Genomic DNA, 16,183 nt, shown 5'->3' on the forward strand with positions numbered 1-16,183 from the left:
TTTTGCTCGTGGGGAGTCGTGCCCGTCGCCGCGCTGCTCCACCGTTATTGCTTTTTGTTATTAATGGTGACGTTGGTTTTTCTAATTGTCAGCAATTCCATGAGTCTACCACGTACGAGCAAAGCAAAGCGAGCGCAGCGAGCGCAGCGAGCAGTGAGCAGCGAGCACGGCAAGCATCCCCTCACCCATCCCCCCATCCATCCCCCCATCACCACCCAAGCCTCAGCACAAGCAACCCGCCTCACTGGCTCCCCTGCACGCTCAATGCCTCACCAAACGCCCCATCCATTGCCATTGTCATCGTCATACAATAGATAGTCCAAGGAAGCCAGGTCCTGGCACGCCTTGCAATCGGCACCGTCTGTCAAATCAACAGCCATTGAACCGCCTCGCCTCGCCTCGCCACGCACCCGCTCTCACCGGAAGTCTTGGCGCGCATGTCTGCCTCTCAGTGTGTCCTGCCCCAATTCGCTCTGCCTATCGTCACATTCATGCCTACACACATACATGCCTACGTGCCTATGTGCCTAGCTAACTAGTCCGCGAGTGAGCAAGCAAGCAACAAGTCAGCGAACAACGAGCACTCACTCACTTACTCACTCACCCCCGTGCTCCAGCAGCCTAGCACCTAGCTACATGCCTACCCAGGCAAGCAATTGGCGCTCCGGCCGCCACCTAGGTAGGTAGCCTACGTATGTACGCGCATCTCGAGACACGGCTGCGCTGGAAGCAAGTCATTGGCACCCGCACGCCGTGCCAATTGCTCGCCGTCATAAAGCAACTAACTAGCGAGACCTAGCAGCCACCGCGGCGCCGCGAACGCTGCCACATGTCCATGTCCATGTTCATGCCGCGGGCATGGGCGTTCGTGTTCCGCGACGGCAGACGGCGGCAGACGGCGGGGAGCAGGAATTGGGGACTTGAAACGGGGTGTGGGCAGGGGGCGGGTTGGCCTGGTTTGGTTAGGTTTGACTTGCGAGGCTGGGAGATGGCAGATGGGATGGGAGATGGGGTGGGAGATTAGAAGTGGTCCCTGCGTGCGTGCGTGCTTGATGAATCGGTGCAAGGGTGGGGGACGGGACGGGATGGGACGGGATGGTGGTGGTATCTAAGGTATGTGAGGATGGGATGGGGTTGATGGTACGGCGTCCCCTCCTCCGTCTTCTTCTGCTGCTTCTGCTTCTTCCTCTTCTTCTTCGCCGGCAGAGGCAATCCGTACACCCAAGCCGACAATACCTAACTACCAGCAGCACTCGCGCCTTCACTGGCCCCAACCCCAGCACCATCAATCCACACACTATTCTTAGCAGCGGGGTTTCAGCTCAGCTCGGCGCGCTCAGCACAGTTGGTTAGGGCGAAGACGCTGCGGCGGTGCAGGCGGGCGTGATTGGGCCTCGGACCTCGTTTAGAGCCGGGATCGGCGCGATAGTGGCGGGGGTGCTGGGCTGTCCTGGGGGGATGCGGTTTTGACCGGCTGGGTAGGTAGGCTGGGGCAGGGAGGGGTTGTGTGTGTGCTGGTGTTGGAGTTGGGGGGAAGAAAGGGTTGAAAGGGTTGCGGCGGATTGTTTCGGGGTTTGGGATGAAGACGGGGATGCGGGTGGTGTCTGCTGGAGAGTGGGGTAAGCGGTAGGTACGGTACGGAGTAGGTCGATTGTTTGCTTGAGACGGAGGTCTTACCTCCATACCTAGGTAGGTGCTTGATTCAAGACCAATCGAGACCGAGACAGCAATGGGGTCAATGGCTCTGTCTCAAGCAGAAACAGTCCAAAAACAGACCCACTCACACAGTGCCTGCAGACACCCACAAGCCAGCCGAAGCAGCCTCACCCGCTCTTATCAAAAGCGCGCGAGAAGAAAGAAAAAGAACCATAAAAAGCCAAGACAGCAAAAGAACGCATAAGTGCGTGCAACCCATTTTAATATCGCGTTCGTTCTTTTTTGTCCTGATGCAAACAAACAAGCAAGCAGGAAAGGAGAAAGGAAAGAAACGAAGGAAGAAGAAAGAAGAAAGAAAGATATGAAGAAAAAAGAAAATACGAAAAAAAAGAAAAAGAGGATAAGCCCAGTCCATTCAATGGAACCAACCCAACCGGCAATGCTGCTGTTTGATATGGTAATCGTACAGAGAAAAAAGAAAAAGAGGAAGAAAAGTCCCATCCGTCATCCATCCGTCGTCGACAGACTGCTTGATTGAGAGATAGGTAGTTTGTTTGTGTCTGCGAATGCCGCATCCCGATATCATGACCTCACGCCTTCAACGCCTGTCTGCCTGCCTGTCTGTCTGCAACAACCTAGACGCGCTCTAGCGCTTTTACCCACTCGTCGACCTCCGCAAGCGGTTTGAACGCACTTTATACCCTTCCCCACGTGCATGCCCAGCAGCAATAGCAGCAATAGCAGCAGCAGTGCGCACCCGCCTCCCAATCCCTCCTTCCAATCACCACCACCACCCAACCCCACCCACCATAACCCCATCCATACTTCCCATTGAAGCAAGAAACCCCCACTTCTACCCACTAACGACGCCCACCACCCGCACGCCCCAGCTTGAGCCTCTTCGCCGTCTCGCTCGACCCCGCGCCGCGCGTCTGCTGCACGTCCGGCACGACAATGTTGCTCTTCGGCGCGATAGTGTACGAGCGGAGCTCGCCCTCGTGGCGGGCGCGGCCGCGGTCCGGGGGCGCGAGAGCCTTGGCGCGGGCGGCGGCCTGGGTGGATGCGGCCGAGGGCTGCGCGACGGCGCGGGCGGGGATGCGGCTGTTGCGGTTGTTAGCGAGATGTTTAGTAGAGTAGTAACAAGGGTGATGTAAGGGGTGCGTAATATGGGAGAGAATGTGGATTGTACGTACCTCGGGTCGTAGTGCGCTTCGGGGCGCTCCATCTTGCGGTAGTCGTCGGTGCGCTTGAGGATGGGGCGCGTCCAGTCGCCCATGAGCTTCTCGGCTGTGCGCTTGATGCCGGGCTCGGGGCGGTTGCTCTTGGTGTAGAAGTTGACGACCTTGCCGATTCCCGATGCAATCAGCGAGTCTTTAGTGATGGGCAGCTTGGTCAGCGCGGTGAACAGCTCGCGCTGGATGTTGTACGCCGGCAGCGAGCCGTCATTGAGCGGCTCCAGGAAGAAGCGCACTGCCTGCAGGAGGTTGATGTCGGGATCCACAAGCGAGTTCTGGATGCTGTTGCGGTTCAGCAGCGCAACTACTTCCGGCAAGATCTTGAGCTTGTTGGAGGCCGGCATGCCGCGCTCACGGCCTTCGTTGTCGGCCTGCGCGGCTTCGGTCATCCTGCGCCGCATCTCTTCGATTTCGGCATCGGCCATGGCATCGAGGTCCTAAAAGTGTTAGCGGTTGCAGATTGACAATGGATGAAGCCGCTTACAATGCCATCCTTCTTTCTCCTGGTGCGCTTTCCGGCCTTCAGCGCCTCGTCCATGGCTCTGTCGAGAGCACGCTTGCGACGCTCCATTGGCGTCAAATTGCTCTCATCCTCCTCCACCACCACCTTCTCCGGCTTCTTTCTCCTGCTGCTCCTCCGCTCGTCGCCGCCGGCCTCTGCATCACCACCAGACACCTCATCCTCTCTCCTCTTCCTACCCTTCCTAGGCTTCTCTCTGCGGCCCTCCTTCTTCTTCTTTCTGCCACCCTCACCCTCGCCATCCGCGCGCTTGCGCTTGTGCACGCCGATCAGGCCGACGTTGCTCTCGTCCACCGCGACAGGAATGTGCACTGCGTCCGGGTCGAACTCCTCAAACTGCGCCTCATCCACGTCGGACAGCTCTGACTCGTCGCCGCCATCCTGGCCTTTGTTTTCTTCGTCCTCGCCGATGCCGTTCTCGGCGCCGTCCGTCAACTCCATGTCCTGGTTGGGCGCCGCCAAGGGCGGATTTGGCACCTGGTTCTCCTCTTCAATCTCAGGGCGCAGCGGGTCGGCCGGGTCGTTGCCAGCCTCGGGGAGGAGGCTCGGGTCGGGAGGCGTGTCGCTAACTTGAACGTCCTCCATTGTGGTGAAGCTATTCGGGGTGCGCTGATGGATCGAGTGGCTTTACGAGACCGCGCGGGTATCTATGATGATGGGCGATCGAAGACGCGATCGCAAGTGTCGCGCACGAATTTGAATGGGGTGGAGGTGGTGAGGTTAGGGTGCTGGAGCGTCAAAGACGATGGAGGTGGTCATAATGCCCCGTCGGTAGCGCGCCAAGAACTTCGGCGACTGATCGAAAAGTTGACGTCCAGAAAGCAAGCCATAGCTCCGACTTCCACTTCACACCCACTACCCAAACAACGCACCCACAATGTTCGGAGGACGTGAGTCGCTCTTGTCTCCCTCTCTCGACCTGTATTAACGCGAGCAAACAGCGCCCCCACCGCCCAGCAAGGCCGAGCTCGCCGCGCAGGAGAAGGCCGCCAGCCAAGGCCTTACCGCCGCCGCCGTCATTTGCGTTCTCCTCCACATCTGTAAGCGTCTCATCATCGCACCTGCGCGTGCAGCGAGCCTAATTCATTCACAGCTCCCTTCGCTGTCGAGTACGCCCAGCGCATGTTTTAAGACGATCGATGGTTCCTACTGTACTCTACATATCCAGCACGAAGAGGACGTAAACGATGGTAATTCGGACGTCATATTAGAACCGCAGAGTTTACGAAAGAGCGGTATTGGTGTACTTTCGAGGCTGCACACGCTGTACGCCGGATGTATTTTATCAAGTCTAGCCCGCCGGAGCACCTTCAGATAGCTTCGCGCGCACAACGACTCCAGGACATTGAAGCTTTTGTATTGATAATCGTGCAGCATGGTATCTGGTATTAGCCAAGCCGTCCTACCTATCCAATTCAGGCATGCCAGTTCGCCAGTTCGCCAGTTCATCTTCCATGCGCGCCGGGTTCCGGACCATCCTTCCACTCTGTAAACTCCTTCGTGATCTCATCAAGCTCCTTCTTCAGATGGGTGAGCTGCGAGTCAAAGTCGCCCAGAACCTATTGTTGTTAGTTTTCATCTTTACTAGAATTGCGCGGGACCACCGTACCTTCTTGATCGACTTCAGATTCTCCTCGTCCAATTCCTCATTATCAGCACTGCCTGTGCCGTTGCCCATCTTTTGCAGCTCTGCCTGCAAGAGTTTTGCCCGCTGCCTGACACCGCTCATCCGCGCCCAAATCTCTTCTTGACGCCCGTTGAGCATGGGGTCAAAAGCCTTCTTCTCCAGCTGCAGCAGCGTCTTCCTCAGCTGCTCCTCCCTCGCATCCATAGCGTATCCTCTGTTTCGCAGGATTTGCGACTTCGTGGCCAGCGCCAAGCAGCGCTGCGTCAGCGCAATGTGTCTCCTCTTCGCATCGGTTGCCCTGACCGAGATAATAAGGTCATGCTGCTGGAGCATCTGCGTCAGGCTGTCGTTCATCTCGTGCAGACGCAATTGCAGGGCCTCGACGGCCTTGGCCTGCGTCTCTAACCGACCCGCCACAGAGCGGAAGCCTCTGCCCAGTACCGGTATCGCGCCCTCATTGGGCTTCTTCGAAAGCGCTTCTTCCCAGGCCTTCGGGTCCTCGTCGGCGGGCGCGACGTAGTACGGGACGGTGCGCGGATCGACTTGGTTGTAGAAGTAGTTCTGGAAAACCGTAGTGCCCGAATCGGGCGACCACTTGGCAAGAAGATCTGCCATCTGATCGGGGACAGTCTTCTGGTCTACGATGCGACGCCCTTTGTTAGGTCAGGGAGTCAATGACAAACGGGACAAAGAACTCACGAGCTGGAGGAGGCGGCTGCCACACCGAGCTTGACGCATTCAGCGAGACTGGCGCAGTGGGCGGAGGAAGGGAGCTCCCGAAGACGGTCTGCCTGGCGCTCCCGAACAAGTTGCCTGGAGGCTGCTCCTTCTGCTGGGAAGCAAACAGGCCGGTGCCCTGAGGCTGTTGGCTGGCTCCCATGAAGCTGCTGCCGCCGCCAAAGAGACCTGTACCAGTGTTGCTCTGCTGGTTGGTCGAGCTGCCAAAGAGTCCGCCGCTCTGCGAATTGTGTCAGTTTAGTCGCGATTTAGTTGCAGTGCGACGCCTGAGACCCTACCTGCTGGGTGTTCTGGTTGGTCGAGCTGCCAAAAAGGCTCGGCTTATTCTGAGAAGCGCTGCTCCCAAAGGGAGTCTGCGTGCTACCTCCGAATAAAGACATGGCGGTTGCAGAGAAACGGAAGAGTGTTTAGCAATGGGCGCCGGGCGCGATGGGGTGCGCAAGACGCGTGGCAGAGGATAAAGTTGACGTGGCACAGCCTGAGAAGCGAAAAGAAAGTCGCGGCGTGGATTTGTCTATGCAAACGCGCGCATGGTCCAAGGGCGGCGAGAGGGCGTTGACCGGGAGCGCAGCGTCTTGCGGTTGTTGTGAAAGCGTGGAAAGCTCGAGCTTCCGGACAACGGAACTTCCCGCGGCTTCGCGCCAAGACCAGAGGTCGCCAATAACCTCACCTCAATTGCACCTTACTGTATAGCTAATACCCAGACATCCACCATGGCAGCAAGGCCCGCCAGGTGAGTGGGCGCGTCCGTCAATTGGCCGTGCGCGAGCTCCAGCTGACCTCCCGCCGCGCCCCAGATTCAACCAGCAGGTGCTCGTCGACACCACTCCTCTGCCCGATGACATCCCCAAGGTCAAGGAGATCGGCGCCTCATCTGCTCCGCTGCTGAGCGCCTCCTTCTTCATCGGCGCCCGCTGCAAGCCCTACAATGACGACTACATGGTCTGCAAGACCGAGGCCAACGGCACCGGCGAGTTCGACTGCATGAAGGAGGGCAGGAAGGTCACTAGATGCGCTGCCAGCGTGTAAGCAGACCCCGCCATCACCGGAGAGCCCGGGGACTTTTTTACCGATCCATGGGGAGTGCGGTATCCGCGGGGAGGAGGGGATGAGCAGAGATGGGGGTAGAGAGAAGCACGCGTGCAGAACAGCGCTGACAATGCGACAGCCTGGAGGACATCAACAAGCACTGCCTGAACGAGTTCCGCTTCCACTGGCAGTGCCTCGAGGACAACAACCAGCAGCTCTGGCAGTGCCGCAAGCCCGAGCGGACGCTGAACAAGTGTGTCTTTGACAACTTGGTTCGTCTTCCCTTTCCTGTATCCGCTCTCGTTTCGCCGGCATTCGGGGCCTGCTCCTTTGTTCTTCTCACCGCTTGGACCGCCAGCGTACTAATGACTCCGATTGCAGAAGCTGGAGAAGACTATACCCGGCGCGCCCAAGAACGAAGTGCCCGTGCACCTCCGCAAGAAGCAGATCTACGGCCACAGCCCGACCCTCATGTAAATTACTATCCATGGAATGCAAGGATTCGGGGCACACGCGATTTGAACTCTGTATTTTCCGAAGCTGTAAATCCCAAATTCAAGGGGTTGCGTTGTGCGCAGAGAAGCTTATGCTCGCCCGCGGGGCGTAACGACCAGCTACAAGGCCCAGAAACGTGGCCATGTCATATATTAGCAGAAACCAGAAATCGACAAGAGGGCAGGAGTGCAAAGCTCAACTCAGAATTCCATGGCCAACGGCGCCAATACGAACCCCGCAAGCCCTTTTGTCATCTCGCCAGAATACCAACCTTCACTCAGCCCGAGCATCACAGGCTCACAGCACAAGCACCGTCCGTGATCACCAGCACTGCAGACACGAAAATACCTCAGTGAACACCGCTCTAGTCAAATACACCATCTCTATTCAATCATCTAAACCCCCTTGCCATCAATCTATCCATCCATCTCTCGCCCCTCCCGCTAAACCAACCACCATATCCAAACCCCCTAACCCAACCCAATCCAATCCAACCCAACCCAGCACAGCTCTCCCCCTCCCCCTCCCACGCTCACCCTCGGTTCCTATCATAGTCCCCCTTTCTCCCCTCGCCAGCCCACCGCACGTCCTCAACCCCTCTTCCCCCAAGCAAGCAAAACCCACCCAACACCACAAGCCACACAACCGCACACCCCGTACCCGCGCTCCAAGCACCTGCGCACGCACGCACGCACAGGACAGGCGAAGTGAAGGCTAAAGCAACGGGGCAACAAGACAAGACCATCCGAACCCGAACCGTGAACGCAGTCAATCACAAGTCAAGCGCTCGAGCGCAGCTGCACGTAGGTAGAACGTACACACTGCACAGGCAGACAGATAGACAGCTAGTGATTATATACACATTTACTACAAAATCTACACAATGCAATACACTTCCACTGCCCCCAAGTACAATACCTACCTAGGTAAGGTGCTAAGGTGGTTAGGTAGGGACATCAAACGCGCACCCACCACGCACGCCGCAGCGCCGCTGCGCGCGCCACGGAGCAGCCACACGCCCACACGCCCACGCCCACCCTCCGATCACGCACTCCAATCAAACCTAGCAATCGCAATACCCATGGTGTTGATGCTATACCCCTGCTCTCCTATAATATAATATACTGTAATCCATACACGCGCCTGCTTGGCTACAATCTATTTAGTACAGACAATGGTGGCTATGGACGTGACTAGTGTCGTACATAAGTAGGGACGGACTCCTTTTCGCCACAGGGCCAGGGTTCCGTTCCGTGCTGTGCCCCTCCCCCTCTCTTGCCCCTCCCCTGGGCCCCTCGCTTATATATATACTGCTTGCGTTCATGCGTTTCTGCTGTCCGTTCTTTCCTTCTTTTCTTCTTTCTTGCGCTTACTTGCGTCTGTCCTCCCTCTCTTTCTCCCTTCCTTCCTTCCTTCCTTCTTTCCCCGCGGTTCCTTCGGTGATTAGGGTGGCTATGGCGGCTGCGCGACTACTACTACTAATGTTGACTAGACTACGGTTGCGGGTATTATCATTATGCGCGCCGCCGGCCGGCTTCTGGGTTTGCCCCGCCCTGCCCCGCCTGGACCTGAGCTGTCCTGACTTTTAAGTCTGCCTCGCCCCTCGGTGTAGTGCGCTTGCATGCTTTCCTGATTGGAGAGCGATAGCGTGAGAGGGGGGAGGGGTGGCAGGCAGGGCGGGGGCAAAGGAGAAGGGAAAGAGGGGGACTAAGGAAAAAGAGGAGGAAGAAGAAGAAGAATAAGAAGAAGGCCGAAGCCGAGAAAGAGAGAGCAGAAGCCCAGACGATGAGAGAAAGAGGTGAGCGGCGACGTGCGCACGCCCATGGAGAGAGAGACAGAGACGGAGAGAGAAACGACACAGGAGAGAGAAAAATATCCACGCTTCCACTCCACATCCACACAGTCTCTCTATATACCACCCACTCAACACACTCAATCATATACACCCCCTCATCGCTTATTCGACCGACCGACCGACCGTCCGTTCGTTCGTTAGTTCGCCCGCGCTCCGCGCAAAGGGTATATCGAAACCGACAGCAACAGCCCGACAACAAACAAACGGAAACAGAGCCTCAATCCGCCAACAAAAGAAAAAGGAAAAGGAAAAAAAGGTGCGCAGAGATGTACAGGCGCGCAGAGAAATGTAACATGAGAAGAAATAGGGACAGTAAAAAGAAAAGAAGAGGAAAGGAAATAAGAAGAAAGGAAAGATAAATGGTAAGGAAAATGCAAGGAAATGCTAAAGAAAATAGCAACAGGAAAGAAAAGCAACCCTATAAATCGCCACGCTCCGTTAAATCCCTCCGTCCTGCCATCAAAAGGCCCGGCCGACCTCCCGACCGAAACCTGGGTATATAGCCAAACGTAAACCGCAAATTCCGTCCCTCGCTCCCAAATCATCATCCGCATCTACTTCGTCTCGACAACGGCCACGACAACCACCACAATCGCAATAACGACGACTCCGACAATGCTCATCCATCGATTAACTCTTCTCCACCAATCCGCCTTGCGCCAGCGCTTCTCAGCCAGCGCACGCTCCGTCGCCTCCTCTTTCGCGCGAAGCACGCCCTCTACGTCCGAGCTCGGCGGCCTCGCCTTGCCCTTCTCGACATCCGAATCATGCGCCGCCGGCTTTGGCGGCAGCGGCAGAACAGCCGCCAGCATCCACGCCAAAGGCACCGCGAACCCCACGCAGAAGAGCAGCAGCTGCCGGTTGTGCGCGCCGAAGAAGAGCGTGCCCAGCGGCTCGCTGATCGAAGGCACCGTCCACACGCTGAGCCGTGCCGTGCTGCGCCGGTTCGCGGGCCGTAGGCGCGGAATCAGCGACGACCGCATGCTTTGCCGCGTTTGCGGCGGCTTCGAGTGCTCGTCGCGTACGCTCATGCGGTGGTTGCCGTGCGTGTTGGGGTTGGGCGTGTTCTTGGCGGGGACGGGCGGCGGCATGGCCTGCAGGTCTTCTGCGCTGCGGCCCATTTCGGGGGAGCGTTGGGTAGAGGTTCGGGTGGCGGGTTGGAAAGAGATTTCAGAGATGGGGATGGAAGGCTGCGAAGAGTTGTTGCGGCGGTGTTTCCGGGACATATAAACTGGCGATCCTCTTTCTCCGTACTGAGAAGGCCGATTGCGAGGACGCCAAACGTTTTGCTGAACGTTGTACTCGGTGGGTGAGCGGCTGTCGGCGCTGCCGCTAGTTACGGTGTTCGCACGCGAAAGGTGGGGAGTCGAGGCCCCGCTAGAAGAAGAGGGGGCGAAGAAAGATGAGCGTTCGCCCAGGCCATTACGGTAGTACTCCCTGCGTTTTGTCAGTTGGTGGTCAGATTACAGGATCGATGATGCATACCTCGCCCATGCTGGGACGGTGTCAAGGAAGTGGGTCGTGTACGAGCTGCGGGCCGAATGAGAGGAACTGGGACGCGAGGAATCCAGAGAGAGTGTGCGGAGCAACCCGGAACGTTGAGAGCGGAGCGGGAGAGCATTGAGCTCTCCAAGCGTATCGTCTCCCTCGCCATGTTGTTCTTTGTCTCTCCGAGTTTGCGTTTCCGAAGGAATGATCAAGCGAGGAGCGGCGGGGTTGGCGTGATCTCCCGGCGACGGGGTAGGCTCGGCACCGCTTGTCAGATAGTCAATGCTTCCGAGGCTCTGCCTCTTGCGATGACCGCCGAGGCCTAGCGTCAGAGTGCTCGACAGCGACTGCGAGGTCCGCGGTTCCGATGCCGAGTCAATCGTCGAGAGGTTCGAGCTCCAATTGTCACTTCGCCCCTGCATACGGGTCTTGTTCTTCGGAAGAGGCCGCGATTCACCCCAAGGGCTGTTTAAGGACGGGCGCGGGACGACGGAGGAATCAGGCGAACCGTTCTCGTCCACCTCCAGCGCGGGGTGCAAGCTCCAGTTAGGAGCGGGCGAGGAAGAGGACCGCGAGTGGGTGTTGCTTCCCCTAGTGCTCGGGGGAGAGTACAGAGACTCGTTCGATACCCTCGTAGAGCCAAGATGATCGGATCGGGAACGAGGGTGGTGGACCGTGGTCTTTTGCGAGTTAGGAACACTAAACTCACTGAGCGCGCCAGGCGAACTAGATGATGACGTATGAGGCTCGGATTCAGGCGGACGACGTTCGACCGTCGATCCGGAAAAGTCACGGTGGCCCGCTGGCTTGCGGTAGATCGCGGTGTCGTCGGACGCAATTGAGAGAGACTCCCAGGCTCTCGACAGCCAACTGCCATCCGCTGCGGACGAAGGAGGAGTGGGAGTATCCGAAGTCCTGTATGTCCTGTTGCAGTCTGCAGTCGACGCTTCCGAAGGCCGGCGTATCGACTCGGTCAGCGCTGTAGACGCAGACGGGTACACGGGCCGTGCGAACTCGTTTTCGGGCTCAGGATCTTGCGAGAACTTTGTGGGATCCGGATAGGATCCTGAGGGAATAACGGGGCGGATGGTGGCTGCGGCGGGAGCGACGGGAGCGATGGGAGCAGGCGAACCGAGACCGGCGGGCGCAGTGGGAGCAGTGGGAGTGGTGGCTTGGTCGTCCTCGTCGTCTTCAAAGGCGCTAAGTATGTTGGTGCTGGCCAAGCTGTCGTGCTTGCTTTGCCTCAAGTTCGAGAGCGGGGAAGTGGGCGGGGTGGTGCCTTGGGAGAAGCGGCTGGAGGCGGGTGTGAATGGAGCGCCAAGAGTGAGTGTGCTGGCAGCGGAATTCCTGGAGTTCTTGGTGGATGACGAATTGCGGTTGCTTGAGCGGGGCTCGAGGGCTTTCGGAGTGAGGGCCTCGAAGTTGGCCACCATGGAAGCCACGCGCTGCGAGACGGCACGCGGGCGATTGGCGGGAGAGTCGCTGGCTGAAACGTCATGGCCCTGGTCGTTGGTATGCGAACCCTGGCCATAACGCGACGGCGACAGTATGTGCGAGGGCTGAGACGGGAAGGGCGACTTGTCGTAGGCCGTCTTGGGATCTGAGTCCCCGACAATGCGGATCGTAGGTTGCGGAGTGGTTCGCTCCTGCAACGGCCGTCGTCGGCCCTGCGGCGAGCGCGGCGACGGCGAGGGCCTGGACGACGACGGCAGCTGGACCCCGGGGTTGTCTGAGGAGGACATGGCCCTCCTCTAGTAGTAGGGCGTCGCGCAGGTATATGTAAGAGATGGATCGGGTGCAGGAGCGAGTCGTGGAGACATTAAATTAGCGTGCGGGTGGGGGTGGTGATGCAAAAGAGCGGCGGGGGGCTGGGGAGCAGCAGTGGGCTATGTTGGTCGAAAGATAGCAATACGAAGCCACGGGCAAGGAAAAGTAGACGACGACTACTACTACAACGGCATGCCGGTAGTGGTGAAAAAAGAGCGGACGAGTTTTTTCTTGCAGCGACGGGCACGAGCGGGAAGCGTCTGGCTATGAGGATTCAGGAGGCATGCGGCGTCACCGAAGCGGAAAGTTGCAGCTGCAGCGGCGCTCGGGTATGCACACGCGGAGTCGAGGCCCGGGACTGCAGTGCCAGCGCAGCTTCGAGGGTGGAGTGGACCGAAAGGACAGAGAAGAAAGTGGATGTAAGAGAGGGAGCGCGGCCATCACGGTTTGATTTGTTGATGGCTTGAGGACATGGGACCAGCCCCGGCCGCGTGCGAGATTATCGATTGATTGTTTGCACCGACGTCGCTGGCGGCCTTTTTTTCCAGAAAGTGGCTTGTCTCTAGCCCTCTAGCCTCATTGTCTGGGGGGAGATACGGATTACCTACGAGTACAAGAGAGAAAGCGACCGGCCGGAACAAAGCCCTCTCAGCCATCCAGCCATCGCGAAACACGCTTAAATAAGACGGCCGGGTCGCTCACCCCCAGTCCGTCATGGCGCCTACTTTCCTTCTCCAACGTCTCAGGACTCGCCTGAGCAACGGTGCGTCCAGCCCAGCCGCCCGTCGTCTCCTGCGTCGCTAACCCTCCCCGATGTTTCAGCTGCCGTGCCTGCTTCGGGCCCGCCCATCTCTCCACGAACCGCCGCGGCTCTGTCCATTTTCTTCACCGTCATCTACGTCGCTCCGTACTATCTCTCAAAGACGACTCGGCCCTCGCCCACCCTCCATCGTGATGCGCCATCCGTCATCCGTGCCCGCATCCGCGCCGTTACTTCCGCGTGCATCCTCAGCACCTTGACCACCCTCTTCGTGCTCGTGCAGTATGGTGGCTTCGGCCCGCTGCAAGCCCTCGAGCACTTGGGCTGGTGGCCTGTTCCCGTCGACGACATCGCCAAGGTCCTGCTGCTGCTGACGGTCCTGTTCGCCGGCCCGCTCTTCGAGTACGGCGTCGTGTACGGCGAGTGGCGCGAGTGGCTCCGCCTCAGCCGCCTCAACGAGTCGCTCAGCAGCTGGATCGGATGGCGCAACTACATCGCCGTATGCTACTGCAACGCTACCCCTCCTCCCTATCTCACCACCCCGCTGACCGACTCTCCACAGGCCCCCATAACCGAAGAGCTCGTCTGGCGCTCCCTCATCATTCCCCTGCACCTGCTCGCCCGCGTCTCGCCCACGACCCTCGTCTTCACCACGCCCCTCTACTTCGGCATTGCGCACGTGCACCACTACTACGAGTTCCGGCTGACGCACCCGCACACGGCAGCACTGCCCGCCCTGCTGCGCTCGCTCTTCCAGTTCGCCTACACGTCGCTCTTCGGCTTCTTCGCGTCCTTCATCTTCCTGCGCACCGGCTCCGTCTACGCCGCCATAGTCGCCCACGCCTTCTGCAACTGGCAAGGCCTGCCCCGCTTCTGGGGCCGCGTCCGCCCAGACCCCGACCCGTTCTTCGTCGAGCCCGGCGTGCCCATTGGGCCTCCGGATGTCGACAGTTCGAGCAACAGTGACGGCTCCGCCGCCGCTGCTCCGCGTTCTCGCTCTCCCAAGCTCCCCGCTGCCGATTGGGGCTGGTCCGTCGCGTACTACTCGCTGCTGGTGGGCGGCGCGTTCGGCTTCTGGTGCCTACTGTGGCCGCTGACGGAGAGCGAGCGCGCGCTGGCGGGCTTTGCGGCATAGACAGGAGTGCGAAGCGTTCGGAACAGACACGGCGGGATACATCTGAATCGGTTGGCTATGAGGCATGCCGGGTCGCTGAAGGACGCCAGCATTGTGTCCCGGGCAAGCTCTAGCATCGTACAGCGATCTGGCTCCCACAGGTTTCACATAGTGGGCCTCTGCCGTGCGCTTGTCCAGTAGCGATGCCCACACAAGGTTCTCAGCACGGTCAGAACTGTGCATGCGAACGTGCTTTCAACGAGATTCCGGGATTGGGTTGAGCGAGACGGTCATGCAATTGCTATTGCTAAACCCGACCTCGCATGGCCAAGGCCAGCAGATGGCAGAGACAGACGATATGATACGGACGGGCAACGCGCGTGCGTGCCTCTCAAGGCGGTGCGCGCGCATTCGCCATCAGGCGGGCTTACGTAGTACGGACATTAACGAAAACGGCTAGAACAAAAGATATAGAAATAATCCTAATGCACACCCCCCTTCAAAAGAACAGAGTCAAGCTCTTATTCGTTACGTCTTCAACACCTCCAGCGAAGCCACTCCTCCGTGGCGAGGTTGTCACCCACTGTTTCAACTAACTGTTTGTAGAATCGAGGCCCGTGAATATCGCGTGCGAGGGATGAATGAAGCCGCGTAGTAGGCGTTTGTAATGTCGTTGTCGTTTACCCGCGTCTTCAGCCCTCATCCCAGCGCCGTGTACCCTACAGTAGGGCCGGGGCTGGAGCAGCCGCCTACACAATGTACAAAACCAAAGACAAGAAAGTCCTCCCTGTGGATGATCTTTCATCCGACAGGACGGTGCCGCAATTGTACCCGCAATGGCGGGATGTTGTCCAGGTAGATGCTACCCTTCTCTGTTGTTGAAGTAATTGTCCATGTAGAGAGGACAAAGTGCTCAACGTGCGCTCGTGCGCTCGCGAGTAGTAGGTAGTTCTGCCGGTAATCCGTGACAGCGGAGTTGATTGTAGTAGTGAATATCCGGTGCCTACAGTTTTCATGGTGTCGTAGTAGCTTGAGCGCTTGGGGCGATTTTTGGTTCCATTATATTTGTCAACCCTTTTTGGTCACGGCAGCCAATCCAACTCGCTCCAGACCAGCGAGAATGAGATCAACGTTCTGAAGATGCTCAGCAACATGGCGCCGGATACCTGGTGGCTCCAGGGGTTCGGTTTTATCACAATGTGGCAGTGGGCCGTCCACAGTGATATCGTCCACGAAGATGTTCCCCTTCAGGTATCCTTTCTTGTGTTGCCAGCTGCAGTGCTTGCGGATATTGTCCTTCGTCCCATTTGGCAGTTGCGAAGGTATTGCGAGGGTGTGTGCTAGCTGATTGAAGGTCGCTCTGGCGTGTGAGATTGTTGCGTCTGAAATTGCAGGAGGGTTCTTGAGATGATGAAGGCGTTGATAATAGAGGTTTCATGTAGCCAGAAGAAGAGAGGCATCCGGTTACATTAGCTCCGGAGATGAGGCGTGAGATAGCTCCTAAATTGATCGTGTAAATCCATCAACGTCTCCCATGTGAAGGTTTACATGATGGGTATCAGCGGTTGTAGGATGTCTCTCTCGGTCTCATCATCCACTCCTGCTGGGTAGCTGTTTATATTGCTTGTTATAATCGTGGCATTTTGCGGGGTATTAGATGCTCATCTCTATTTGATAGTAGTTGGGTGATTGGTTTATTAGAATGGAGATTCCCGAGATCAACAATCCAGGGAGCTCAGGCCACCTCGTCCGGAGGGTTGTCCGGGGTGCCGGTTGCTGGGGTCAACGTCATGGATATTGACGAGTCATGTCTTGTCCTGACCGCCTGGCTTCACCACACCACTAACCACCTCGACGCATGTACCACGAATTGTAAAATAAAACCTGATCTTATCACAA

The 16,183-nt window shown here is 57.9% G+C and overlaps 10 protein-coding genes across 10 annotated transcripts in view; 6 read left to right on the top strand and 4 right to left on the bottom strand.

Moving 5' to 3' along the window:
- K452DRAFT_103228 (uncharacterized protein) overlaps positions 1–817 on the top strand; it is a 1,279-nt gene extending 462 nt beyond the window's left edge. Inside the window, exon 1 of the mRNA XM_033534929.1 lies at positions 1–817. This exon is cut by the window's left edge and continues 462 nt beyond it. Coding sequence (XP_033401629.1) covers positions 1–318 — 318 coding nt within the window. The 3' untranslated portion in view covers positions 319–817.
- A 982-nt stretch (positions 818–1,799) lies between these two features.
- K452DRAFT_103226 (uncharacterized protein) lies at positions 1,800–2,373 on the bottom strand. The gene has a single exon (XM_033534928.1). It carries the CDS (start codon positions 2,229–2,231, stop codon positions 1,917–1,919), a length of 315 nt encoding a protein of 104 aa, XP_033401630.1. The 5' UTR covers positions 2,232–2,373; the 3' UTR covers positions 1,800–1,916.
- A 143-nt stretch (positions 2,374–2,516) lies between these two features.
- K452DRAFT_304930 (uncharacterized protein) lies at positions 2,517–3,996 on the bottom strand (the record flags this gene model as incomplete). The annotated part of the gene is made up of 3 exons (XM_033542850.1): positions 2,517–2,757; positions 2,850–3,328; positions 3,376–3,996. 3 exons carry the CDS (start codon positions 3,994–3,996, stop codon positions 2,517–2,519), a joined length of 1,341 nt encoding a protein of 446 aa, XP_033401631.1.
- A 208-nt stretch (positions 3,997–4,204) lies between these two features.
- K452DRAFT_103413 (uncharacterized protein) lies at positions 4,205–4,793 on the top strand. The gene is made up of 2 exons (XM_033534935.1): positions 4,205–4,301; positions 4,353–4,793. Exons 1-2 carry the CDS (start codon positions 4,289–4,291, stop codon positions 4,727–4,729), a joined length of 390 nt encoding a protein of 129 aa, XP_033401632.1. The 5' UTR covers positions 4,205–4,288; the 3' UTR covers positions 4,730–4,793.
- K452DRAFT_355425 (uncharacterized protein) lies at positions 4,401–6,342 on the bottom strand. The gene is made up of 5 exons (XM_033545960.1): positions 6,055–6,342; positions 5,738–5,996; positions 5,021–5,676; positions 4,505–4,970; positions 4,401–4,451 (listed from the first exon to the last, which is right to left on the bottom strand). Exons 1-4 carry the CDS (start codon positions 6,154–6,156, stop codon positions 4,857–4,859), a joined length of 1,131 nt encoding a protein of 376 aa, XP_033401633.1. The 5' UTR covers positions 6,157–6,342; the 3' UTR covers positions 4,401–4,451; positions 4,505–4,856.
- Positions 6,343–6,432: 90 nt separating this feature from the next.
- On the top strand, positions 6,433–7,571 carry K452DRAFT_283215 (uncharacterized protein). Its single transcript, XM_033539737.1, has 4 exons — positions 6,433–6,509; positions 6,574–6,801; positions 6,945–7,077; positions 7,187–7,571. The coding sequence occupies exons 1-4, from the start codon at positions 6,490–6,492 to the stop codon at positions 7,280–7,282; spliced, it is 477 nt and encodes a 158-aa protein (XP_033401634.1). The 5' UTR covers positions 6,433–6,489; the 3' UTR covers positions 7,283–7,571.
- Positions 7,572–8,521: 950 nt separating this feature from the next.
- On the top strand, positions 8,522–8,987 carry K452DRAFT_103256 (uncharacterized protein). Its single transcript, XM_033534932.1, has one exon. It carries the CDS (start codon positions 8,623–8,625, stop codon positions 8,887–8,889), a length of 267 nt encoding a protein of 88 aa, XP_033401635.1. The 5' UTR covers positions 8,522–8,622; the 3' UTR covers positions 8,890–8,987.
- Positions 8,780–9,611, top strand: K452DRAFT_103487 (uncharacterized protein). Its single transcript, XM_033534936.1, has one exon. It carries the CDS (start codon positions 9,086–9,088, stop codon positions 9,512–9,514), a length of 429 nt encoding a protein of 142 aa, XP_033401636.1. The 5' UTR covers positions 8,780–9,085; the 3' UTR covers positions 9,515–9,611.
- An 889-nt stretch (positions 9,612–10,500) lies between these two features.
- K452DRAFT_103259 (uncharacterized protein) lies at positions 10,501–12,539 on the bottom strand. Its single transcript, XM_033534933.1, has one exon. The coding sequence runs from the start codon at positions 12,383–12,385 to the stop codon at positions 10,619–10,621; it is 1,767 nt and encodes a 588-aa protein (XP_033401637.1). The 5' UTR covers positions 12,386–12,539; the 3' UTR covers positions 10,501–10,618.
- Positions 12,540–13,252: 713 nt separating this feature from the next.
- K452DRAFT_219422 (uncharacterized protein) lies at positions 13,253–14,305 on the top strand (the record flags this gene model as incomplete). The annotated part of the gene is made up of 2 exons (XM_033536412.1): positions 13,253–13,669; positions 13,733–14,305. Coding segments are annotated over 2 exons (990 nt in total), but the record flags the coding sequence as incomplete, so codon positions are not given.
- Between the last annotated feature and the right edge of the window lie 1,878 nt (positions 14,306–16,183).

Source organism: Aplosporella prunicola (genome assembly GCF_010093885.1).
Source record: "Aplosporella prunicola CBS 121167 unplaced genomic scaffold K452scaffold_3, whole genome shotgun sequence".
In the NCBI taxonomy this organism is placed as follows: Eukaryota; Fungi; Ascomycota; class Dothideomycetes; order Botryosphaeriales; family Aplosporellaceae; genus Aplosporella; species Aplosporella prunicola.